We start from the raw sequence: 26476 nt of genomic DNA on the forward strand, positions 1-26476 counted from the left end.
AAACTTCCATACATCACAACAGCATTGGCTGCCTTCAGGAGGTTATTAATCTATCTAAGCTGAAAAGGATAAAAAGACCACAAGTTCTACCATACCCAACTCTAGCCAGGTTTCAGTTAAACATCCATAAGGTACTATAATGAAAACCAGGCAGCAAGGACCATCAACCATAAACATTCCGCTAAGGAAAACTATTCACAGGTCCTTATATTTGCAGACTTCATAGTAAATGTTCCAATTCCATAGGCATTCATAAAAATGTGCATCTGCCTGAAGATTAATATCCATTTTAAGAAATCTTGAAGGTATGAGTGAGCTTATTTACAAGCTTACATGCATAAACTCAAATGGGAATGCAGAAAACAATCAGCATAAGTATGGCCATGCACATAATCTTGAACAAAGAAAAAAAAAAAAAACAAATCCCCATATCAATCATAAACTTGTATTTTCCCTTTCCATTTTTTAGCTACATATCAGAATATCACTAAGATCATTTACAATAAAAATTTACACCGGAAAGGACTTCCACACCAAGGATATTATGCCAAATGACACCATTCACCTCCCTAATTTGTACAACAAATGAATCTTTATTCATCATACTGTTAATGAATAACTCTATACACCATCATTAAACAACTTGTTATCTCATCAAAGAATTCCTACAATCTTTATCATCGATTGATATTAATCTTGACGAGATAGCAACCTATAGCTTATGACTGGTGTATAAAATTAAATACTATCAGTGCATCAAATATAAACACGCAACAAATACTCACCTCTAAGTCTACAGCCAAAAATCAAAATCCAAAACACTTCATATAGAATGATTCATCAAATCATTAATATTGTTAAACCTAGAATCCCTCACCTCATTACCATTCCCATTTCCATCAACAACAAACTTCAACAAATCAACCGCCTTACTCTTCCCTTTAGCACTCCCATTCTCCGCCACCTCAGCAATACCTTCCATAATTTTAGTACCCATTTCTCTTACGTCTTTCCTCCCCTTCTCGCTGCCGCATCTCGCCAAATTCAACAGCGCCGCCACCGCGTTTTCCCTTATTCTTGCACTAGCTCCAGTCCCTTCATCCAGCAAATCACCCAAAACCCTAACCCCGCCAGCCTTACTCATTGCTTCTTCACTCTCTTCGCACCCCGCAATCTGCGCCAGCACCGCCGTGGCATCCTCCACGATCCCCGTCCTCGCATCCCTAACTATCAACGACACCAACGCGGGAACCGCCCCGAGATCCACCAAACTCGCCCGATTCAACGGGTACAGCGCGATCCCAAACAACGCCTTCAACGCATCCTTTATTGACCGCGGCGGCGCGTTGGCGGCGGTAATAATCGACAGCAGCGAGTAAAGAATATCGCGTTTCGACCCAATTATCGGACGGTACGACTCGTCAGCGATGAGCAGGCTGTGGAGCGTGGCGGCGGAGGACTGAACCGCGGCGGGTGAAGGCGAATTGCTTAGCACGTGGGACAACGCGTCGAGGAGGCCGCGCGTGGACATGAGAGAAGAGCGTGACGTAATCGAGAGATTCAATAAAGTAGCGGCGGCGCTTTCCTGTAAAGTCGGAGAAGATCCGTAAAGCGTTTCAGAAAGGTAAGGGACTGCTCCTGCTTCAGCTATCAACGGTCGGCTCTCTGGGTCGTGTTTAGATATCAGCCTTAATTCCGACAAAGCTTCGGTTCTGGTCCGTTCGGAAACTGAGCTCAGTTTGGCTACGAGGTTTCGAGCGGTCCGACGTTTGACTTCCATTGTTTGGTGTTTGGTCTGGTTGGGGAAGTGTTTGGTCTGATTTGGCTTCGGGATGAAGTTGTAAGAAATGGTGGAGAAGAGAGAGATTCAAAGGGTAAGAAATGGGAGAAAAACTGAAAAAGATTTGTTTTGACCCTTTTTTTTGTGTGTAAATGATGGCAGTTGCATTTATTGTTCCAAGTTGCCGCCATTTTTATTTATTTGTTGTTTTAGGAAAATTATGGAGCTTTGACTTTTAATCAAAATTATACAATTTTTTTTAAAGAAAAAAGTGTTTTGTCATTTTTATTGCTTTTTAATATTTTTTTTAAATTGGGTGTGCACGAGATTTGACTGTTTTTGTGAAGTGACGTAATTAGTGAGTGAAAGAAGGAATGATATGTTTAGATTATTTATATTTTATAATAAAAAATAAAATTAATAAATTTTAATATTATAATTTTTAAGAGATAAAAGTGATAAAATTTTGATTCTTTTGATTAAAAATCGAACGGATCGAATCAATTTGATGTTTGATTGATTCAGTTCTTTTTCAAGTTTAATTTAATTTTTAAAAATATTAGATCTATTTGGTTTTTAATTTTGATAGATCGAATCGATCAATTGCTCACCCTTAGGTTTAATTGACTAATGTGATTTGGTAGTGCTAAAGATTTGATGTTTGCTACAAAATACAATTCAAGTATTATTTTTATTTATAATTAATGGTTGAGTAATTGTGTTTTATCAAAACGTCACTTATCATTTTATATCATATGATGTTCACATGGTATGATGGATTGATTACGTGATATTTTCATTATCTGTGTTAGCATTACATCAATGTCATATTTATGAAAATGATAGATATCGTTAGGATTAATAATAATTAATTAAATATTAATTATAAAAATTTACTTGATTTAAAATAAAAATATAAAAATTTAATTGAATATAATAAAAATTATCTTAAATAGTTTAATAGCGTTTCAACTTTCAAAATATTATGTTGTTTCTTTTATTGTTGCTACTAGAATTTTGCTGATGTATCATTGAATGTAAATATTTTTATTTGAAAACTTTTAAATTTTATTAAAAAATATGTACTTTTTAACATATCTTAATATGTGCTAATATCAATAAATTATAACAGTATTTATATATTAATAAATTAACATTAATTAAAATTTTTATATTAATAATATTATTATTGAAATAACCAATTAAACTTTTCACAAATTTACTTTTATATATTTAATAAAATGGAGTATAAAGTAAAAGATAATATTAGCGTTTAAAGATTTTGTTTAATAATAAATGTAATTATCACCCTCACAAAAGAATTGATTTTTAATCATTAGTCTAAAAGAAAATAAAGATAAGCATGAATATGATTTTCATGCATCACATCACTTCTTATAAAATAAATATATTACTTATAAATTAGGTAAACATTTTAAATGTATTATTTAATGCTACTATATTTTATTTAATAAAATATATTAGTTTCATGTCACCATTTTTCACTTTCATTTCATTTTTTTTAAATTATAAAATAAACATATAAACGTATTACATTATCATATAAAAATAAAACAATTAAACATCGTTAGAAGAAAATAAAACAATTTTAATATCAATTTTAACATTTACATCATAATTAATTAACATTAATTATATTTTATACGCTTTTTATTGAAAATTTCTTATATGATGTTATCAACTATATAATAAATAAATAATTTAAATTATTACTTGATTAATTATATTTTTTTTGTCACATTATTATTTTATTTTTTATATAATAAGAACTTTTTTAATGTTATTTTATTTCTTTCTTTTTCTTTTTCCTTTTTGGTTTTATAAGCCACGTAGGCCCTTGAAAAAGTTTCTGTATAAAAGACAAAACCTGGCAAAAGTCAATGGCTATATGAAGAAAAGTCAGCAAACTGAAGAAGAAAAGGTATATGCCCCTTCATTTCACCATTCACACTTGGATCATTTGTATTCCCTTTTGTTTCAGAAAGGGGAAAAAATGTCAGCTGTTGGAGAGGCTGCTCTATCAGCGTTCTTTGGCGTGCTATTTAGCAAGTTTGACTCCCCTGAGTTGCTCAAGTTTGCTCGTGAAAAGCAAGTCCATGGTGAGATCAAGAAGTGGGAAAAGATGTTACAGAGCATCCGTGCAGTGCTTGATGATGCAGAGGAGAAGCAGATGAGAAATGGGCCGGTGAAAATCTGGTTAGCTGAGCTCCAGGACTTAGCTTACGACTTGGATGACTTGTTGGACGAGTTTGCTACTGAGGTTTCGAGGCAGAGGTTGATACAGGAACATCGAACTGGTGCGGGTAAGGTACATAAATTGGTTCCTGCTTTGTGTTTTAGTCCAGGTGCTGTCATATTTAATAGTAAGATGTTGTCCAAGATAAAAGAGATCACTGCTAGATTACAAGAATTGGTTACACAAAAATTGAATTTGGAATTGAGAGAGACTGTGGGTGGAAGGGCAAAGGGAGTGAAAGAAAGGTTGCCAACTACTTCTTTGGTGAATGAAGTTCATGTCTATGGTAGGGAAAATGACAAGAAGGCGATATTTGAATTGCTTTTGAGGAATGATGGTAGTGATGATGGAGTTTCTGTTATTCCCATCATTGGCATGGGAGGGATTGGGAAAACAACCCTGACTCAGCTTGTCTATAATGATAATAACATAAATGTTTACTTTGATCTCAAAGCATGGGTATGTGTTTCTGAAGATTTTGATGTGGTTAAGGTGACAAAAACAATTTTACAGTCAATAACTTCTGAACCATGTGATGTCAACGATCTAAATTTGCTTCAAGTAAAATTGAAGGAGAAGCTCTTCAAGAAGAAATTTTTGCTTGTTTTGGATGATGTTTGGAATGAGAATTACAATGATTGGACAATCCTTCGTTCTCCTTTTGAAGTAGGGGCAAGAGAAAGCAAAATTATTGTGACCACTCGTAGTCACCTTGTTTCGTCAGTTATGGGCACCATTCCAGGTTATTCACTGCAAGAGTTATCGAATGATGATTGTTTGTCTGTCTTTACTCAACATGCATTAGGAGCAAGAGATTTCAGTGGACATCCAAAGTTAAAAGAATTTGGTGAGGAGATAGTGAGAAAGTGTAATGGCCTGCCTTTAGCAGCAAAAACAATCGGAGGCATACTACGCACTAGCATGGACCCTGATGCTTGGAAAGACGTATTGAAGAGCAAGATATGGGATATGCCAGTAGAGAATAGTGGTACAATTCCAGCTCTTTGGTTGAGCTATTATCATCTTCCCCCACATTTAAAGCAATGTTTTGCGTATTGCGCCATACTCCCTAAGGGTTATGAGTTTGGAGAGAAGGATATAGTCTTGCTATGGATGGCGGAAGGTTTTCTACAGCAAGCAGCTGATAAAACACAAATTGAAGATCTAGGTGGCAAGTACTTTCGAGATCTAGTGTCAAGGTCATTGTTTCAAATATCTAGCCGGGATAGATCTCAATTTGTAATGCATGACCTTATCAATGACCTAGCTCAATCTGTTGCGGGAGAAATATGCTGTAGAGTAGAGGGTGATAAGAAGCTTAAATTTTCACAACGAGTTCGCCATTCATCTTATGTGGGTGAGTTGTTTGATGGAGTTAAAAAGTTTGAGTCCTTTCATGAAATGAAGCATCTGCGTACTTTCCTACCTTTGAGGTTGGCGAGCTATGGACCACGCCCTTACTTAACCACCATTGTTCTCACTGAATTATTGCCGAAATTAAGATATTTAAGGGTGCTCTCTCTGAGAAGATACTACATCACGAAGTTACCGGATTCTATTGGACATTTAAGGCATGTTCGATACCTAAATTTTTCTCACACTAGAATAAAGTGTTTACCTGATTCAATTAGTACCCTTTCCAATTTAGAGACCTTGATATTATGCTGGTGTATTAATCTTGAGAAGTTACCCTCAGGAATGGGCATGTTGATCAACCTACGGCATCTTGATACTACTGGTGCAGCTTCTCTAAAAGGGATGCCAGTTGGAATTGGTGGACTAACATATCTCCGAACATTATCAAATTTTGTTGTTAGCCACGGTAATGGATATCAAATAAGAGAGATGAAGAATTTATCAAATCTCAAAGGAAGACTTTCCATTTCAGGATTGGAGAATGTTGTTGAAGTTAGAGATGCATTGGAGGCTAAGTTGCATGAGAAGTCAGGTTTAAATTGGTTAGAGCTAAAGTGGAGTATGGAGTTTGCTAATAGTTTAAGATCGGAAAGTGTTGAAAGGGATATATTGAATTGGCTTCAACCCAATGAAGAGCTTAAGGAGCTTGCAATCAAATATTATGGTGGTACAATATTCCCAGCTTGGGTAGGAGATCCTTCATTCAAATATTTATTGTCTTTAAATCTTGAATATTGTAAGTATTGCAGATTGTTGCCATCGCTTGGAAAACTGCCTTTGCTGAGAAACCTTTGTATTAGGGGAATGAGTAGTATAAAGAGTGTTGGCATTGAACTCTTTGGAGAGAATTGCTTAAATGGATTTATGTCATTAGAGACTCTTTGTTTTGAGGATATGCCAGCTTGGAAGGAGTGGAACCCTTGTGAAGTTGATGAGCAAATTGAAAAATTCCCCTTCCTCCGTGAGCTTTCTATTGTAGAATGCCCAAAAATATTAGGAAGATTACCTAAACATCTTCCTTCCTTAGAGAAGCTTATGGTTCGTGAATGCAAGCAGTTGGAAATTTCAATTTCGAGTCTGCCGAAGCTTCATGAACTAGAAATCGATGGATGTAAGGAGGTGGTTCTCAAAAGTTCTGCAGACCTTCGCTCATTGAACATTGTCTCCATTTCAAGGGTTTCAAAGTTTACAGGGTTGATGCCAATGTTGACAACAGTAGAAAATCTTATGATTAATGGCTGTAACGAGCTGACTTCATTGTGGCAAAATGAGGTGGGACTACTGGGCCATTGGAGGTCCCTTCACAGTTTGGAAATTTTGAGTTGCCCACGACTTATCTCCTTGGAGGCAGAGGAAGAAGGACAGCTGATGCAGTTTAGGCCCTTTTGCAATATCAAGTCTTTGATAATAGGGTATTGTGAAAGCCTTGAGAAGCTACCTAATGCCTTCCACAACCTCACATCTCTGAGAGAGCTACAGATTGAAAACTGCTCAAAATTGATTTCTTTTTCGGACACCAGGTTGCCATTTACTCTGAAAAAGCTGGTGATCAGTAATCATAACAATTTGCAGTATTTGTTAGATGGAGAGATTATCAACACCCAGGATTCTCTCCTTGAGCATTTGGAAATTGCATCATGTCCATCTCTCATGTCCTTATCGTCAAGATGTGAGCTACCAATTAATCTTCAACATCTCAAGATCAGTGATTGCTCAAAATTGGCATCCTTATCATCAAGTGGCAAGTTACCTACAGGGCTCAAACACCTAACGGTTAGGAATTGCCCTGAGCTGGAATCCATTGCACAAGAATTTCACAACAATACTTCGCTTGAATTTATTCGTATCAGCTGGTGTAAAAGTATTGCTTATTTTCCCCGATTGGACAAGCTCAACTATCTTCAGGCAATTGTAACAGAATATTGTCCAAGTCTGATTTCCTTCGGAACGGGTGGATTGCCCACCATCAACCTCAAAGTGCTCCGGATTTATAAATGTGAAGAACTGAGGGGTTTGCCTAACTACATTCACAACCTCACCTCACTTCAAGAATTGGAGATATCAAATTGTCCGCATATCATATCCTTCCCAGAAGAGGGCCTTCCTACCAGCTTAATAACTCTTCGAGTGTCCAATTTCAAGCTCTGTAGGCCACTGTTTGAATGGGGATTGCATAGACTAACCTCCCTTAAAGTCCTATCCATTAAAGGTGGATGTCCAGATGTACTGTCATTTCCACAAGAAGAGATGGGAATGATGCTGCCGACCACTCTTACTAGCCTCACCATTGAAGATTTTCCAAATCTGAAATCACTATCTTCCAAGGGTTTTCAGATCCTCAACTCTCTTGAATTTTTGTGGATTGCCATATGCCCTAAGCTCACATCCCTTCCAAGAACAAACCTTCTTCTGTCACTGTTACAATTGCATATTGATGATTGTCCTCGACTGAAACAACGGTGCAGAAAAGATAAAGGGCAAGAGTGGTCCAAGATAGCCCACGTACCTCGTGTTGAAATTGATGGTAGACTCATTCATGATCTAGAAGAGCAAAGCTAAAAGTTGTCTGATCGCTATACAGGAGGGAAAACAGGGTATGCCTACATTGAAATGGTTGTTTCCTTTACTCAAAGTTGATTATAAATTTTATAATAACAGTGTGCATTACCTTGTAATAGTATGAATCTGTACAACAATGAGGTGGACAATAACCTGCAAATTTGTCTACAATAAGATTGCTGCTGACTCTTTTCTACCAGGTCTGACAGCCAAAACAGCTCAGAATGTTCAAGAGTGGCAAATTTATGTCTGCTCCTTCCAGCAAAAGAGCCAAAAGATGAAGGGATTGAGAGGTTGGTCTAAACTCCGCAACTTTTAGTTGTCACCAACATAGCAAAATTGAAAGATATTAAAGTTTTGATTTAAACTCAGTTATTTTTTTTTCCCATTGATAAACTTGGTATGTAGTAATATCAATAAATTACACAATTATTTATATACTAATAATTAACATTAATTAATTTTTTTTTTGTTTTGTAAATATTAATCATATCCTTATTGATATAACCAATCAAACTTTCCAAAAAATTTAATTTTATATTTATTCTTTAAAATGGAGTATAAGGTGAAAGATAGAATTAGGACTTAAAACATTTTGTTTAATAGTAAGTGCATATATTTCCCTCTCAAAGAATTGAGTTTTAATAAAATTATAATTGATCAAGAAATAAGTTTAACGTGAATATGATTTTCATATGTCACATCATTTCATATAAAAAACAAGTGTATTACATATAAAGTAAGTAAATATTTCAAATTTATTATTTAATCCTATTATATTTTATTTAATCAAATATATTAGTTTTATGTCACACATTTTCACTTTCATTTTTTTTTGAAATTATGAAAATTATAGTATGAAATAAACATACAAGCATATTACATTAGCATATAAAAATAAAAGGATGAGGATTTTTTAGAATAAAATAAAATAATTTTTAAAATCAATTTTAAACATTTGCATTCTAATACAAACGAAATGAAAAAGTCTAAAAATGTAATTCGGCCTAATACAAACGCAAAAGGGACCCAAAAAATAATACAAACTAAAGCCCAAAATCTATATACACAAAACCCATTCTAACTGAAGCCCAAAACTCTATATACAAACACATTCCAAATCCACGTGCCCACCCTTGAACCAATAAAAAGCTGCCAAATTTCAGCATTACAACTGCTATCTACATCTTTTGTTTACGTGCAATTAAATGGGAGGGATGACATTGACAGTGTTGAATTGATCAAGGGTAAATCACCTATTTTGCAATTGAATCTTGCTTCTAACACCTCTCCTTTCTCCTTCCTTATACCAGCTGAAATAGGCATGTCTTCTCATAATTTATTCCTAGGCTTGAGAGCATCTCAAAGGCGATCAAAATCCTCTTTATGTTCATGAATCCCATTCTCCTCTCTGTCCTAAAAAGATCACCGTGTCATGTATAAATTATAAATGAGACATCGGGTGATTAGCTTGACTAATCTCAACCCCTGCAATGAGATGTAACTTTTTAACTTTCTCAAATAACAAGTGCCATACTTCTATCGTCAAAATGAAGAGAAAAGGAGATGATGGATCACCTTGTCTCAAATCTCTTTGCAACTCAAACTCCTTCGTCGGCCATCCTTTTTAATTGCGTGCCATTGTAATCTTTTCGGCCTTTTATGAACAAAAAAACTATTTTATTTAGTGTAATGTTATGTTTATCTACAACTTTTGTCATTTATTTAAGTTCAATTTTCTTTGATATTACTTTCGGATGGATTTGAGGTGAAGTTCTTAATTAGGTGAAATATTCCAAAAAACTTTTGATTAAAAACCATTAACTAATAACAGCTAAAATTCAGATAAAAATCAAGCTTAATTAGTAAAAGTTACTAGTGAATGTACTTATGTATGTATCAAGAAAGTAAATATACTACTGAAGAAATGTGACCTTACACTGAAGAAAAACAGAACTGTGTACCCATGCATGTAGCTTTAACTGTTAATATGTACCTTCTGTTCCTCGCTTTATGGGACACCTTTGATTATACTTTTCCTGTTTTCAAGATTTTAGGTATGATTAAAATAACCTTCTCGCCCTGATTTTTAGGTAGCATTTGAGTTACCCCATCCTTTGACTCACCAAAATCAGCCAAGGACTTGTTTCTCCCATTCACATTCTTTGGCATATATTACCTCAAGTTTCCAACTTGTTGAATGTGTATACTTCTACCTACTCACCGAGTCAGCCTCAACCCCTTCCTGTTTCAAACTCAGAAGTCCTCCCCAGGCTTTAGCAATATCCTCCACTTGCACCCCTTCATTGCCTCATTTTAGCCGGCAACCTCAGGCGGCCATCAGATTCCCCCAAGCCCATCATCTCATACACTCGGAATGATATACCATTTCAGTGACAAACTTTGTATATATATCATTATAATATATAATTTGTTTTATAACGTACATGATAAATTAATATAAAATAATATATTAATGTTGTATATACTATATAGTTCGTATATATTTGATATAAAAGTAATATATAACTTATACATATTGATATACAAGTAATTAATATTATTATATATTAATATATAATATATTAATATTTATCTATAAATATTATTTTGTACATATATATATAATACTATAATATTTATATTTTATAAAGTAAAGTTTATTATAAATATGATTTAATGTAAAATATTTTTTATTTAGGTTTTGGGTATCCATATATAAAAAATTTAGCTTGTATAATTGATTATTTAACAGATTCAGGTTATTAAATGGGTATTCATTTTTTTTTAGAAAATGGGTATTCATATATTAATAGGGTTTGGTTTTGGATAATATTTTGTAATTTTAGTTGGTTTTTAATAGGGTTCAGATACTTGATATCTAAATGGTTTCGAGTTCATTCAAATAAATGAACCATGTTTTTTTGCATAAAAAATAAATATTTGTGTTCAACAAACAAAAAGCAATTAACAGTTTAGACAATAATATGCTTTTTTTTTAGATTTAGAAAGTGATATTTGTAACTATGGTTGATTAAGGAAAATTGGTTTCTTCTGTAATAATTTTTGTGAGTTTTTTAATTTCTTTTGCAATCTAAAGTTCATTACTGTATTTTTTAATTGCAAAGCTTGTTGATAAATATTTTAATTAATATTAGGGATAAGGTCTAAATTTACTGTCCTGTATAGGGTGATGAATCAAATTTATCACTACTCTTAGAAAGTATGCAATTTGGTAATTGTAGTTTCTAATTTATTAAAAATGGTCAAAAGTTAAAATCCCTAATAAAAAGGTCAAATTATGAATTTAGCCTCCGTACTATACTAAAATATTGGATTTAGTCCCTATAGTCTAATTTGTACAAATTGAATTCCTATACTTTCAAAATATGTTGATGTCAATCTAATTGTTAACACAGTCAAGCTTGTTCTGTTATAGTTTCTGACAAGGTGTTGAGCGTTGCAAACATGGCGTTAACTAATGTTGATGTGGGAATCTTAGGCATTTTAATGAACATATTCTAAATTTAATCCCTATACTCTTTCAAAATTTGATTTAATCCTTATATTCTATCAAAATGTTGAATTTAGTTCATGTGTTATAATTCATTTAAATTAAATTTCTTAATTTTGAAAAATATTAATGATTAATGTCACTTTGGTTGTTAACATCATGATTAGGTATCTTCTGTTAAAATTATCGATGCGACATTAATATCAACCCAGTGATTAAAGTTATTAATATCATCAAAGATCACAAATTATTAACCGAAGTAAATAAAGATGTTTTATACCACCTTGATTTATATAAATTATAAATAATCAATCGTTTATCTAAAACTTGTGAAACATGAATCAAGGTTCCTTGCTTGTTTTCGTAGACTCCAGTTCACAAGATCATTACTTTAAAAGATACTTATAATAATTGGAAAGAAGTCATTTGTTTAGTGATGATGATTGATGACCACTCCAAGGATATATACAAATTGTTCAAAGTGCATATCACTATCAAATAATAATTCTGATCCTTTTGCTTTACTTTCCAAAAAGCAGCATTCTCTTTATCATATTCTTTGAAGACTTTTGACAAAAGCAAAAAGACACTACATTTCTCTTTCTTACTATAGTAAGTTGATAATAAGTTTGTACGACTTCGTTGAATTTTCTACATATTTTATCATGACTCTATGCTTTGCGAAGAGAGTATTAATTAGGACTTAAAAGCAAAGCAATGAATATTTATTTTGATCATTTAACTAAAAAAATTTATTTGGATTAATTTATAATATTTTCTTATATTTCGTTTAATTGATATTTTACTATTTAATTTTTTGTCTTTTTTGTTTCTATTAATTTTTATATAAAAAAGAAAATAGCAAAAATATAAACTAAACACAAAGTTTTAAAATTTTTTAGTTAATATTCATAAAAATCTCTATTAAAAATGATATAATGAAAAAGAAATTTGAAAACCGAAGTTATGTTCTTTAACCACCTAAAGTTGCCTCCACCACTGCCAAATTATTCTTTCCTTCTCTTGAAGACAAGAAGGGAGAAAGAGAAGAAAGGAATAAAGGAAAGGAAATTTAATGGTTGTATACACATACGCACAAGTCTCTTTTGCTAAAGCTCAGGGAATCTCAGTCTTCCATAATTCCTTTCTTGATTCCTTATGAATGCCGAACCCCAAAACCACAAAAATTAGACCCTACTCTACAAACCAAACTTCATCCGTTTTCTTCTAGTCCAATACCCTTCTCTTGGATTTTCTTTCTACTTCAAATCTCTTGATTCCTTTCTCAAACATATTGACCATGGCTTTCTTTGCAGACGCTGCTCTCTCTGCTTTCTTTGACTCGTTGTTTGCCAAGTTTTCCTCTTCCGACTTCAACTTTGTCACTGAGAAGCTGGTTCGCAAGGAGATTATGAACTGGGAAACGATATTGAGGACCATCCACGCAGTCCTTGCTGATGCAGAGGAGAAGAAAATGAAGAACCAGGCTGTGAAGATTTGGCTGGCTGACCTCCAAGACTTGGCTTATGACGTCGATGACATCTTGGACGAGTTTGCCACTGAAGCTTTGGGGCGTAGGTTGATGAAAGAACATCAGGCCAGCACAAGTAAGGCACAAAGATTTGTTCCTACTTGCTGCACTAGTTTGCATCCAAGTTCAATCATGTTTAACTATAAGATGATGTCCAAGATCAAAGAGATTACAGGAAGATTGCAAGATTTAGCAACAAAAAAGATTAACCTGCAACTAGAGAATTATGTTGGAAGGCCCATGATAATACCCAAAAGCAAGCCAAGCACTTCTCTGGTGAATGAAGCTACTGTACGAGGCAGAGACAAAGACAAGAAGGCAATAATTGATCTGCTTTTGAGGAAGGATGGCAATGATGCTGGAGTTTCTGTGATTCCCATCACCGGCATGGGAGGGATAGGCAAGACAACCCTTGCTCAGCTTGTCTACAATGACAGTAGCATAGGAGATTATTTTAATCTCAAAGCATGGGTATGTGTTTCTGATGAATTTGATGTTATTAAGATAACCAAAACAATTCTAGAATCGGTCACTTTCCAGTCTTGTGATATACATGACTTGAATTTACTTCAAGTCAAACTAAAAGAGAAGCTATCAGGCAAGAAATTCTTGCTTGTTTTGGATGATGTTTGGAATGAGAACTACGATGATTGGACGAAGCTTCGATCTCCTTTTGATGCCGGGATTACTGGAAGCAAAATAATCGTAACAACACGTAGTTCTAATGTTTCATCAATTATGAGAAGTGTTGCAGATTACTTGTTACAAAGCTTATCAGAAGATGATTCCCTAAGCTTGCTTTCTCATCATGCATTAGCAAGAGGAGATTTTACTGGACATCCAGACCTGAAAGAAATTGGCTTGGAGATTGTGAAGAAGTGTGGTGGCTTGCCTTTGGCAATTAAAACTATTGGAGGACTATTGCGTACTAGGGAGAATCATGATGCATGGAAATACATATTGATGAGTGATATTTGGAGTATACCTGAAGAGAAAAGTGACATAATTCCAGCCTTATGGTTGAGTTACTATTATCTTCCTCCGCAATTGAAGCAGTGTTTTGCCTATTGCTCTTTCGTCCCTAAAGATTATGAATTTAAAGAGGAGGAAATAGTCTTGTTATGGATGGCAGAAGGTTTTCTAAATGGAGCAAACACAAAAAGGGCAACTAAAGATTTGGGTAGCAAGTATTTTGAAGAACTGGTATCAAGGTCATTTTTTCAAGCATCTAGGAAGAATCAATCTCAATTTGTAATGCATGACTTGATTAATGATCTAGCTCAGTTAGTTGCAGGAGAAATCTATTTTAAAAGGGAGAGATATGATGACATGAAAGGTCCAATTAGTCGCACTCGCCACTCCTCTTATATCATTGGCAAGTATGACAGAATTGAAAAGTTTGAGGCCTTTTTTGAAGCAAAGTTTCTACGAACCTACCTACCTTTTGATATGATGATGATGAGGCGGTATGGTAGATGCTACTTAAGCAGTAACGTTCTTGATGATTTGCTGCCAAGATTGAAATGCTTAAGGGTGCTCTCTTTAAAAAGGTATTACATCAAAAAAATTCCTTCTTCTATTGGGAATTTAAAACATTTACGTTATTTAGATTTCTCTTATACTGAAATAAAAAGTCTCCCTGATTCAATATGTACCCTTTATAATTTAGAGACTCTTTTATTAAGGTTTTGTGATGGAATTGAGAAGTTACCTATGAAAATAGGAATTTTGGAGAACCTATGTCATCTAGATATTACTGGAGCAAATTCAATTAAAGAAATGCCAAGTGGAATTGGCAAATTAACAAATCTTCAAGTGTTGTCTACTTTTATCGTGGGTCAAGGTGATGGATTGAATATAAGAGAGATGCAGAATTTATCAAATCTCAAAGGTCAGCTTTGTATTTCTAAACTGCATAATGTGGATGAAGCTCAATATGCATGGGAAGCTAAGCTATCTGGTAAGTCTAGCCTGAATAATTTAGAGTTGAGTTGGAGTAGAAATTTCAATGAAAATTTAAGAAATAAAGAAGTTGAGGGAGAAGTGTTGACCTTGCTTCAGCCTCATGAAGAGCTAAAGGCGCTTGCCATCAAGTATTATGCTGGACTAACATTCCCAATTTGGCTGGAAGATGGTTCATTAAAAAATTTGCAATTTTTAAATCTTGAAGATTGCCAAAATTGCAAATTATTACCAGCCATTGAAAAGTTACCACTTTTAAAGCATCTCTGTATCAAGGGGATGAGAAGTGTGATTAGTGTTGGCATTGAGTTCCATGGAGTGAATTGGCCAAATCTATTTCCATCATTAGAGACCTTGCATTTTGAAGATATGTTGGAATGGAAAGAGTGGAAAGTTTGTGAAATTAACAAACAAGGTAAGAAATTTTGTTGCCTCCGAGAACTCCTTTTAAAAAATTGTCCAAAATTGGTTGGAACTTTGCCCAATGATCTTCATTCTTTGGAGAAACTTGTAATCCGTAATTGTCAGGAGTTGACAGTTTCAGTTTCAAATCTTCCAATGCTATGTGAATTTGAAATTGATGGATGCAAAGAAGTGGTGCTCGAGAGTTTTGATGATCTTTGGTCTGTTAAAAAAATCATTCTTTCAAATATTTCAAAGTTCACTTGTGTAACAAAAGAAACGAAGAAGTTGGAGTCGGCGAAAGTAGTAAATCTCCAAATTAATGGCTGTGAGGAGTTAACCTCTTTGTGGCAAACAAAGTGGGGGTGGTTGGCACCTTTGAGATCACTGCATAGTTTAAAGTTTCAAAATTGTCCCCAAGTTGTGTGTATAGGGGCAGCGGATGAGGAAAAAGAAGAGCTTTTGCAATTAGAATTACCACGCAACATTGAATATGTGATATTAATTGGTTGTCAAGGGTTAGAGAGATTATCTAAATCATTGCAGAACCTTACATGTCTTGCAAGGTTGAATATCGTAAGGTGCTCGAAATTGGTTTCACTTTCGGTGGACAGCTTGCCTCTAACTCTTAGAACTTTGGACATTAGTGATTGTGAGAATTTGCAATGCCTACTTGATGACGAAGAGAATATCAATTTCAGTAGCACATCTCTTCTTGAATCTCTTGACATTGGATGTTGTGAAGCTCTAAAATCATTATCATCAAGTGGTAAGTTACCCGTGAGGTGTAAAAAGTTGTTTATTTATGAATGCCCGGTGCTTCGTTTTTTAGCACAGAATATTGGGGATAATGCTTGTCTTGAATCTATTTCACTCCAGAATTGTATAAATATTAAATATTTACCCCAAGGACTGGACAAGCTCAATCATCTTCAAGAGATTGATTTCGATTGTTGTCCAAGTTTGGTTGGTTTCCCAGAAAGTGGGTTGCCTATTGCCAACCTCAAAACTTTAAGGTTCGTTGAGTGTGAAAAACTAGAAGCTCTACCCATCCTCCACACTATTCAACAGTTGACCATATTGGGATGTCCAAGGGTGCGATACTCCATTGAAGAAAATGGTTTCCCTACCAACCTAACAGAATTGGACATCGATGAACCCAATATTAGTAAGGCACTAATGATTTGGGGATTGCATAGATTCACATCTCTTACAAAACTCGACATTGATGGTAGCAATTGCATCGAGGTGGTGTCGTTTCCCCAGGAAGAGATAGGAATGAAGTTGCCCCCTTCTCTCACTCATCTTTCTATTGGAAATTTCAAAAATATGAAAAAGGTATCCTCCAATGGCTTGCAGAACCTCACCTCTCTTCAATCTTTGAAGATCTACCATTGCCCAAAGCTCAAATCCCTTCCCCGAAAGGAAATGCTTCGCTCGCTTTCACAACTACTTATTTACTGGTGTCCGGTGCTAAAGGAAAGGTGCAAAAGGGGGAAAGGAAAACAATGGTCCAACATTGCCCACATACCTTACATAGAGATTGATTAAAGATTCATCTTCCAATGACCAAGAGAAAGAATCAGAGTATGTCGACTCAGGTATTTCATCCTAGAATTTATTACTATTTTAACCTTTTTTTTTTTATTTTGCTTATTTCCTTTATCATGAAAAATTATACTCCTAGCTAGTAATTACGGCCCACGTCTACATTATACTTTGTAAATTAATTTTTTGTGAGTTAGGTCTAAATTCCTCAAAAAGATGCAAATTTTATTAAATCTTTCTATTAATACCATTTAGGCTCTAATTAGCAATTTTTATACAACTTGAATGAAAATTTGTGAGTGCTTAATTGTCTAGCCTGTTCATCTCCATTTTAAAAGGACTGTTTTGTTCAGTTTGTAGCTAAATATGGAACAGCCTAATTGGGTGCCTTATGCCTACTGATTCATTAACCATGTATGACAAGAAGCATGACAGCTCTTAGGTAATACCTCCTGCTTTGCTCTTATTCACTGCACTATGTCTACTTAAAATTAACTCTATCATTGTTATTATAATTGTTTTCTCTTTCAAACAATTAATTGAAATTTTAAAATTACTAAGTACATGCAGGAGTTTGAGCTAGGATTAATTTAGAAAGAATGAAATTCAAACCTTTGGATGCAATTCCTTGACAACAATTATTGCAAATGGTAAGTTTTAAAGGTCAATATTTGAATGCTTTCCTTAATAGAGTCTCTGTTAAGAAGATAGTCATGCTATGGTGTTAAAGAAGCTTTAAACTTCAACCATTATATTACAAATGGTACCTACACTGATTCATTAGGAGAGAAAAAGGAAAAACTATTATATTACAACGAATATAAATGAGCTTTGTTTGAACTTATTTTTGATAATTGAGTTACGGTTTTTGGGAGGATTAATTTTGTTTACATCTATTATTTTAAAATATTTATTATTAAAATATGAAAAAATATTTATATTAATATTAAAAAATAAAATAGTAATATTTATTATTAAAATATAAAAAATCCATATATTTTAAAATATTAATATTTATTATTTACTATTAAAAAAATTTTATGGCAAAACAAACGGAGTCTTAATTGAAGCTCAATTAGATTTAAACCCAACACTTTAATGGCAGCCCTGGTAGATGTTAAGAATAAGCTTCTTAGCATTAGAGCATGAGCAAGCTTGAAATCCATCTCTTTTCTTCTTGGTACAAAGGATAATGACAGTAGTATAATGACATCTTCCTTATGCCATGTAAGCATTACACCTATTTGATAGAACCACTTTATTAACTTTTTTGCTACTCAACACTAATAACAGAATGCTTTGGCCTTGTATGACAGGAATGAACAAAACTCATGATTTTGTATCTCATTACCCTCAGAATCAATGATGGAAAGGTTTCCAAGCGGGATTTGAGTGTATGTTTGAGCACTAGTGGATTTCTTGATCTGTTCTTCTCAAAAAAAAAAAAATCATATTATCAACATCACTGCCCATGAAATCATGAGCAGTGATGTTGACTGTAGAACGTCTAATTCCTAAGGCTTGATGCTTAGGGAGCCAAAACCAACCGTCAAAAGTGATTTGATAGACAATTGAGTGGCTAAGGGAAAAATGGATGAGAAAGAGACCATCTTAATTTAAATGGCCATCTTATGGTCTTCATATTAGGTAAGATTGTTTCTTTTTAGCACTTATTATAAGGTGATGACTTTTATTTTAGAAATTTAGCTTTTGATTGATAGTTTGTTGTAATTTCCTCTAGAGAAAATTTTTGTAATCTTATTATTTTAAGTAGTGGAAGATTGAATGGATTATGGTCTCGTGGTTTTTTCCCTTACTAAGGGGTTTTCCACGTAAAATCTGGTTTCTTACTCTTATGGCTTGTTTATTTATTTATTTATTTTACATTGATAACTAAGTATGCATTAGTACTTTAATGTATCATACAGTTTATTCAACATTTTCAAGGAGGGATAGGGAATTGGAGTTTTGGTTGGCCGGTTGTAATGGTAGACTATATGATGCTTAGTGCTGTCTTCATTCCTTGGTTCTACCAGTCACAGAACACGCACAGAATGTAAATTTTTGATTTATATAAATATCAAATTAAGTCTATAATCGTACTCTAACGGTATTACAACTCCTAAACACTCTGGAAAAACAGTATGAGTGCATATGGTCTGTGCCCCGTTCAAAACAGGGTCAATCCCACCTTTTCCCCTGTTTCACTCCCTACAGGTAATTGGGCTTCCATGCTTGAGACTTATCCTGGGAATCAACGTATCAGCAGCGGCTGGTCCTCCGGCCATCTACCGATCTTTTCTCACCAGGTGGGCATCAAATAGCTCCATCTTACCTTATTTTTCGGTCTGTTACATATAATCGCTGTCTCGACAGGGAGAAAGAAAAAAAAATGCTCTGTTATTGGACAGGTAGGCATATAAATGAGTTATTATTACACGGGGTATCTACGGGTACTCTAACATTGGACATGACAAAGTCAAATGTGATGTCAGGTTTCATTTTCCCATGAAGTCTTGGCCGGTGTTCCCTTCATTCATCTTGCGTTTGGTTTCACAAGCTTCACTTTCATCAGAAGTGAGAAAGATACAAGCAAAAGAAACGAGTTTCCTTTTGCTTGTCTCTGAAGTTGCTAAAATTTAACGTGGCAGATGATTTGAAGTCATAAATTTGCGATTTAAGGTCCTCCGCAGAGCCAAGCCCAGGTAATTATTTTCAGTCTTTTCTCTTCCATATTTCTTTATTCTGATCAGTTCTCCATGTTTTATGTTCGTATTCCTTGCTTTACTTCCAATTTTGTGAGAATTCTCAAACTGTCTTTAGAATGGATGATCGCTTGATTAAGGCCTCTCAAGTGGGTGATATAGATGCCCTGTATGAACTAATTTGGGAAGATGATAATGTTTTGAAGCGGATTGACGAGAAAATGTTTGTAGATTCTCCTCTACATATAGCAGCTTCGTTTGGACAAACTCGTTTTGCAATGGAGATGATGAACTTCATACCTTCCTTTAGCAAAAATTTGAACAAGTCTGGGTTTAGCCCCATGCACCTTGCCCTCATAAATGGGCATTTCGAGTTGGTGTCTTTATTTCTACATGCTGATGCTGGTCTAGTTCGTGTCAAAGGAAGAGGGGGCTTGACCCCTTTACATTATGCTATCAAGAATGGGAACCTCAATTTCGTGGCTAAATTCCTATTAGCTTGCCCAGAGTCTATTGAAGATGTGACGGTTCGAGGTGAGACTGTTTTGTACATTGCCATTAAATCAGACATGTTAGAAGCTCTTGAAGTTCTGGTAAGATGGTTTCAGAGAATTTGCCACAAAGATGCCTTAGATTGGTTGGAATTTATTCCAAATTGGAAGGACGAGGAAGGAAACACTGCATTGGATATTGCAGTATCCAATAGTCAAATTCAGGCATGCCTTATACTTCTGCCATTTTTTTTTTTAATTTCGTGAAATTGGGAATTATAGGGAATTGATTACCCAATTATACACCTCGAAAATCAAAACTTACATAAATGTCTCTCCGATAAAAAACATATTATATTTATTACCTGATTGACATCAATACAATTGTCAAATACATAACTAAACAAATAGTTATCATGTATCAAAATTTTATTTTTTAAATATTGATTATCAATATTATAAGATACAGTATAAAATTTTTTTAAAAAATTAATTATAAATAATATGTATATATTTACAAAAAAATTTAAAAATCTTATATTTATTAATAGGATTGAGAAATATAGTGCATGACTTGAAAAGATATTGCTTTTTAATTTGAATTCTCGTACTTAATAGTATATATTTTCCATAATAATTTACTAATTAAAAGTAAAAATAGTATTTAACATTTATATATATATAGGTCAGAATCATAAAGACACAGGTTACCACCGCCTGTCGATCAATCCCTACTTTCTCCAATGAGTTCCCATAACAAGGATACCCAATAGGCACGAAACATGACATTTACTGGCCTGACTCCTTAGGACCACTAGATCTTGATGTACCCTCGTGTAAGTATCATAGTGAAGATTAGAGTTTAGCTGATAGCCTTGAAGGCTTCAATCTTCTGACTAGCCAGTAGTCTGGATGCACTTCAAAATTGCTGAATTACCCATCTCTATTTCATTTCTCATGACTACTTGATCGCTGAGTTTAAGCCATGTCTTTTGTTGGAGAGGCTTGCTTATCTACTTTCTTTGAGGCATTGTTTGCCAAATTGGGCTCTTTTGAATCCCTCCACTTTGCTATTAAAAAGCAAGTCTATGAGGAGCTCAGGAAGTGGGAAAAGATATTGAAGAATATCCAGGCAGTGCTTGATGATGCAGAGGAGAAGCAAATGAAGGATCGGCATGTGAAGATATGGCTAGCGGAGCTCCAAGACTTGGCTTACGATGTGGATGACATCTTGGATGAGTTCGCGACTGAAGCCTTGGGAACCAAGTTAATGCAAGAACGTCAAGCAGACAGAAGTAAGGTATGGAAGATCATTCATACCTTCATTACTATTTTCAATCCATATGCTTTCCTGTTTAATTATAAGATGATGTCAAAGATAAAAGCGATTACTGTTAGATTGCAAGATTTGGTCACCCAAAAAAGTGACTTGCACTTAAGAAAGAATGATGTTGGTAGGCCTAAGAGAATGATAGAAAGGCCACTAACTACTTCATTGGTGAATGAAGCTCTTGTCTATGGTAGGGAAGATGACAAAAAGGCAATAATTGATTTGCTTTTAATGAATGATAGTAGTGATGGTAAAGTCACTATGATCCCTATTGTTGGCATTGGAGGGATTGGTAAGACTACCCTTGCTCAACTAGTTCACAATGATGATAGTATAAAAGATCATTTCAACATCAAAGCATGGGTGTGTGTTTCTGAAGATTTTGATGTGATCAAAATAACAAAAACAATTTTGCAGTCAATTACTACTGAGCCATGCAATGAATTAAATCATCTAAATTTGCTACAAGTCAAATTGAAGGAGGAGTTATGTGAAAAGAATTTTCTGCTTGTTTTGGACGATATTTAGAATGGAAGCTATAATGATTGGGCCATTCTTCGAACTCCTCTTGAAGTAGGGGTTGCAAAAATCAAAATAATTGTGACAACACCAATCAAAATGTTTCATCAGTAATGAAAACTGTTCCGGATTACTCATTATAAGAATTGTCAAATAATGATTGTCTCTTCATTTTAACTCAACATTCCTTAGGGGAAAAAGGTTTCGATTGGCATATGGATTTAAAAGAAACTAGAGAACTGATTACGAGAAAGTGTAATGGTTTGCCCTTAGCTGCTAAAACCATTGGTGGCTTATTATGCTCAAGGGTGGATCCTGATGCATGGAAAGATGTATTGGAGAATGAGATATGGAATTCCTCAGAAGAAAAATGTGGCGTAATTCCAACTTTGCGGTTGAGCTACTATCATCTTCCACCTCATTTGAAGCAATGTTTTTCATATTGCTCAATCCTTCCTAAAGCCTATGAATTTGGGGACGAAGAAATAGTGTTGTTATGGATGGCAGAAAGCTTGTTACAGTAAGCAAACAATTAAAGGCAAGTTGAAAAATTAGGTAGCATGTACTTTCAAGATCTTGTGTCAAGATCATTCTTTCAAATATCTAGCAGAAATAAATCTTGATTTGTAATGCATGACCTCATCAATGATCTAGCTCAATTAGTTGCAGGAGACATGCTTCAGAGTAGGGGGTGATAAGCAATTGCAAATTTCAAGGCATGCTCGTTACTCATCCTACATTGGCAATAGGTATAATGGACTCAAAAAGTTCAAAACCTTCTATGAAGCAGAGCAGTTATGAACATTTCTATCATTTATGCTACCAAAAGATGGAGATGTTTTCTATCTAACAATGTCCTTATTAATTTGTTGCCAAAGCTAAAATGCTTAAGAGTGCTCTCTTTGGAAAGGTACTACATTACTGAGATACCAAATTCAATTGGAGATTTGAGACATATACGCTACCTTAATTTTTCTTATACCAAAATCAAAAGCTTGCCAGACTCCATATGTACGTTCTTCAACTTACAGACCTTGCTATTGAGAGGTTGTGATTGCCTTATACAACTACCTTCAAATTTGAGGCTTTTAAGCAACCTACGCCATCTTGATATTACTAGCACAAATTTAATTAAGTGGATGCCATTCGGGATCAATGAAGTAATTGATCTCCAAGCACTATCCAATTTTGTTGTAGGCCAAGGTGTTGGATATCAAATAAGAGAGCTGAATAATTTATCTTAACTGAAAGGTCAACTTTCTATTTCAAGATTGCAAAATCTTGTCAATTCTCAAGATGCATTGGATGCTAGGTTGTTTGATAAGTCTGGCCTTGATGATTTAGAAATGAAGTGGAGTGCAAACTTGAAAGATGATTTAAGGAAGAAAGAAGCAGAGAAAAAGGTGTTGAGCTTACTTCAACCTCATAAGAAACTTAAGAAACTCACCATCAAGTATTATGGTGGTTTAGCATTCCCAACCTAGGTGGGAAATTCTTCATTCAAAAATTTAATTTTCTTAAATTTTGAAGGTTGCCAGTGTACATTATTACCATCAATCGAACAACTACAATTTCTAAAGGCTGTTTATATCTAAGGAATGAGTTATATTAATAAGGTGGATGCTGAGTTTTATGGAGAGAATTGCTTAAATGCATTTCCATCATTAGAGGTTCTTCATTTTGAAGATATGCCAAAATTGAAAGAGTGGAATTCTTACCAAGTTGATAAGCAAATAAGAATCTTCCAATGCCTCTACAATCTATCTATCAAGAAATGCCCCAAACTATTGAGAAGTCTACCATATTGTCTTCCTTGCCTAGAAAAACTTGTGATTCATGAAAGCCAACAACTGGTAGTTTCGATTCCAAACCATTCAAGGCTGTGAGAGTTAGAGATTGTTGGATGCAAAGAAGTGTTACATGAGAGTTGTCGTGATCTTTGCTCATTAAAAAAAGTCTCTCTCTTAAACATCACAAATTTTACTTGTTTAACAAAGGGGTTGATGTTAGGCTTAACAAATGTTGAGTTTTTTTAGATTCGTGGTTGTAGAGAGCTTGCTTTTTTATGGCATAACAGAGGGGGAATGCTTAGCACAGTGGAGGTGCCTTCATAACTTGGAAATTCTAAGTTATCCTCAACTTGTTTCATTAGCAACAGGAGAGGAAACCCAAGAGTTGGCACAAATGGAAACCATTTGCAATCTTGAATGTTTAAGAATTAAGTATTGTGAAAGATTAGAGAAGTTCTCCACAACTCTATAGAATATCAGATCCCTTAAGGAGCTAGAGATTGTAACATGTCCAAAATTGGTGTATTTTTCACATAACAATTTTCCTCATACTCTGAAAGGTTTGGTGATAAAATATTGTGAGAATTTTGCAATGTTTATTGGAGGAAGATAGTATTAAGATTAGCACCACATCTCTACTTAGCCACTTGACAATTGAACGATGTCCGTCTCTAATATCTTTGTCATCAATAGGTAAGTTACCTATTATGCTTCAACATCTCAAGATATGGAGTTGCTCAAAATTGGCCTATTTATCATCAAGTGGCACTTTATCTGTGGGGCTTAAATACTTACGGATTGACCTTTGCCAAATGTTAGAGTCCATTGCACATTCTGTTCACAATAACACTTGTCTAGAATTCATTGTCATTGGTAGGTGTGAAAAGATTCAGTATTTATCCAATGGATTGGACCAGCTCAACGGTCTTCAACAGATTCAAATAGAATGTTCGCGGAATCTAGTTTCCATTTCCAAGTTACCTTTCACCAACCTACGTGTGTTACGCCTAAGTTGGTGTAGGAAATTCCAAGCTCTACCAGATGGCATGCACATCCTTACTTCTCTTCGGGAATTGGAGATATCAAATTGTCCATGTTTGTTATCCTTTCCAGAAGAAGGTCTTCCCATCAACTTAACTTTTCTTACAATCTCAAAGCTTGAAATTCTTGAAGGACTAATTAGCTGGGGATTTCATAAATTCACATCCTTAAAAGACTCACCATTAAAAAATGATACAATGGGGTGTCATTTTCGCATGAAGAGAAAGGAATGATGTTGCCTTTTTCTCTAAGCAAACTTGCCATCAGTGATTTCCCAAATGTGGAAATCCTATCCTCAAAGGGCTTTCAAAACCTTCCCTCTCTTGAATGTTTGTGCATTGTTAACTTTCCAAAGCTCAAATCATTGCCCAGAAAAGACATGCTTCCCTCACTTTTGAAGTTATATATTCATGATTGCCCCTTGCTAAAAGAAAGATGCAAAAAGGATGAAAGGCAAGAGTGGTCCAACATTTCTCATATACCTTTTGTTCAGATTGATGATAGATTCATCCATGATTTAGAGGAAGACAAAGATGAATTTGATTCGGAGGAGTAAAAGTGAAAAGAGAAAATTAGAGGATGCAGCTCTCAAGTACAGCCAATTTTAGAAAGTCATTATAATAAAGAATTTTTGATTTCATTTATATTTCTTATGTTAATATTTATTTTCTTATACATTAAGTGACAAAGTTAACTCTTCAACCTTTGGCAGCAGCACCAATTCAAACAATGTCACCAGCAGCAGCAGTGGTAAAAACATCATTGATAACCCTATTGTTGCTTGAAGAATCACCATCATTTGCAATCATGCAGATTGGAAAGATACATACCTTAAGGTATTTTATGGCTTTTTTTGCTTGTACTTGTATCATAAATGATTTTGAGTATTGCATTTAAAATGAAAATTTAATGATATTTTGTGTTTTTGAAATGTGAGATATTAGCAAAGCCAAGCATACTCTGCTAGAACACTGGTGTGAAGGTGATAAAGAATGATAATGTTCAGCATAGCCTACGTACCTTTTGTTAAGGTTGATCACAAATTTGCTTATGATCTAGAGGAGGAAAGCTGAAGTTGATTGACCTATTGGTAAAGCAAGAAAGGCCAAATCCGAAAATTTGCATTCCACTTGTACTTAAATCAGGTAGGTCAATTTATAGTTTTTATAATTGTATTAGTATTTTCTAGAGAAATCAACAGAAAGTCTAACTATTAACTGTTTCTTCATAAAAAAATTATGTTGAAATATGGCTTCATCTTGCTGCCAAGCTAATTCAAAAGTTGAAGGTTACAAGAAATTCATAGCTGTAGAAAGAAGAGTGGTTTATGTCGGTTTATCCTTATCTGTTTTATCTGTTATCTTTTTTTTTTTATACTTTACTTTGTTTATTAGTAATATTTTTCTTCCAAATACTATGTCATTTTACTTGTGTAGCCGTTAAGCTTGTGTGGCTATCTTGGGAATTTGAACACAGCTCCCTATGCATTATTGTTTCAGTTGTTTCTAGAGAACTAAGTGCCCTTAGCTGGCTGTCTATTTCTCTCTCATGTAACCATCTATAAGTACCATTTTATCTTGTTTAATGAAAAGGTATGCAGCACACCATTTTGTGTTCATCAAAAATTCTCT

At 34.4% G+C, this 26476-nt stretch overlaps 4 protein-coding genes and 2 pseudogenes across 6 annotated transcripts; 5 read left to right on the forward strand and 1 right to left on the reverse strand.

Annotated features, from left to right (window-relative positions):
* Window positions 1-431: 431 nt before the first annotated feature.
* On the reverse strand, window positions 432-1943 carry LOC18587175 (ARM repeat superfamily protein). The gene has a single exon (XM_007010871.3). It carries the CDS (start codon window positions 1778-1780, stop codon window positions 824-826), a length of 957 nt encoding a protein of 318 aa, XP_007010933.2. The 5' UTR covers window positions 1781-1943; the 3' UTR covers window positions 432-823.
* A 1794-nt stretch (window positions 1944-3737) lies between these two features.
* On the forward strand, window positions 3738-5961 carry LOC18587176 (putative disease resistance RPP13-like protein 1 pseudogene; annotated as a pseudogene).
* On the forward strand, window positions 5883-8012 carry LOC148760478 (putative disease resistance protein At3g14460). The gene has a single exon (XM_088810506.1). It carries the CDS (start codon window positions 5883-5885, stop codon window positions 8010-8012), a length of 2130 nt encoding a protein of 709 aa, XP_088666632.1.
* A 4501-nt stretch (window positions 8013-12513) lies between these two features.
* On the forward strand, window positions 12514-18560 carry LOC18587191 (putative disease resistance RPP13-like protein 1). Of its 2 annotated transcripts, XM_018128544.2 has the most exons (4): window positions 12514-17022; window positions 17323-17411; window positions 17540-17619; window positions 18286-18560. In XM_018128544.2, the coding sequence occupies exon 1, from the start codon at window positions 12827-12829 to the stop codon at window positions 16970-16972; it is 4146 nt and encodes a 1381-aa protein (XP_017984033.2). In that variant the 5' UTR covers window positions 12514-12826; the 3' UTR covers window positions 16973-17022; window positions 17323-17411; window positions 17540-17619; window positions 18286-18560. The 2 variants fall into 2 exon arrangements, with proteins under 2 accessions (XP_017984033.2, XP_017984036.2); XM_018128547.2 differs by lacking the exons at window positions 17323-17411; window positions 17540-17619.
* A 25-nt stretch (window positions 18561-18585) lies between these two features.
* On the forward strand, window positions 18586-22960 carry LOC18587179 (putative disease resistance RPP13-like protein 1 pseudogene; annotated as a pseudogene). Its single transcript, XR_016028880.1, has 3 exons — window positions 18586-18616; window positions 19187-19278; window positions 19465-22960. The product of XR_016028880.1 is annotated as a putative disease resistance RPP13-like protein 1 pseudogene (transcript).
* Window positions 19794-20432, forward strand: LOC18587178 (uncharacterized). The gene has a single exon (XM_018128669.2). The coding sequence runs from the start codon at window positions 19794-19796 to the stop codon at window positions 20430-20432; it is 639 nt and encodes a 212-aa protein (XP_017984158.2).
* Window positions 22961-26476: the final 3516 nt, after the last annotated feature.

This window comes from Theobroma cacao, chromosome 10 (genome assembly GCF_053813885.1).
Source record: "Theobroma cacao isolate CCN51 chromosome 10, ASM5381388v1, whole genome shotgun sequence".
In the NCBI taxonomy this organism is placed as follows: domain Eukaryota; kingdom Viridiplantae; phylum Streptophyta; class Magnoliopsida; order Malvales; family Malvaceae; genus Theobroma; species Theobroma cacao.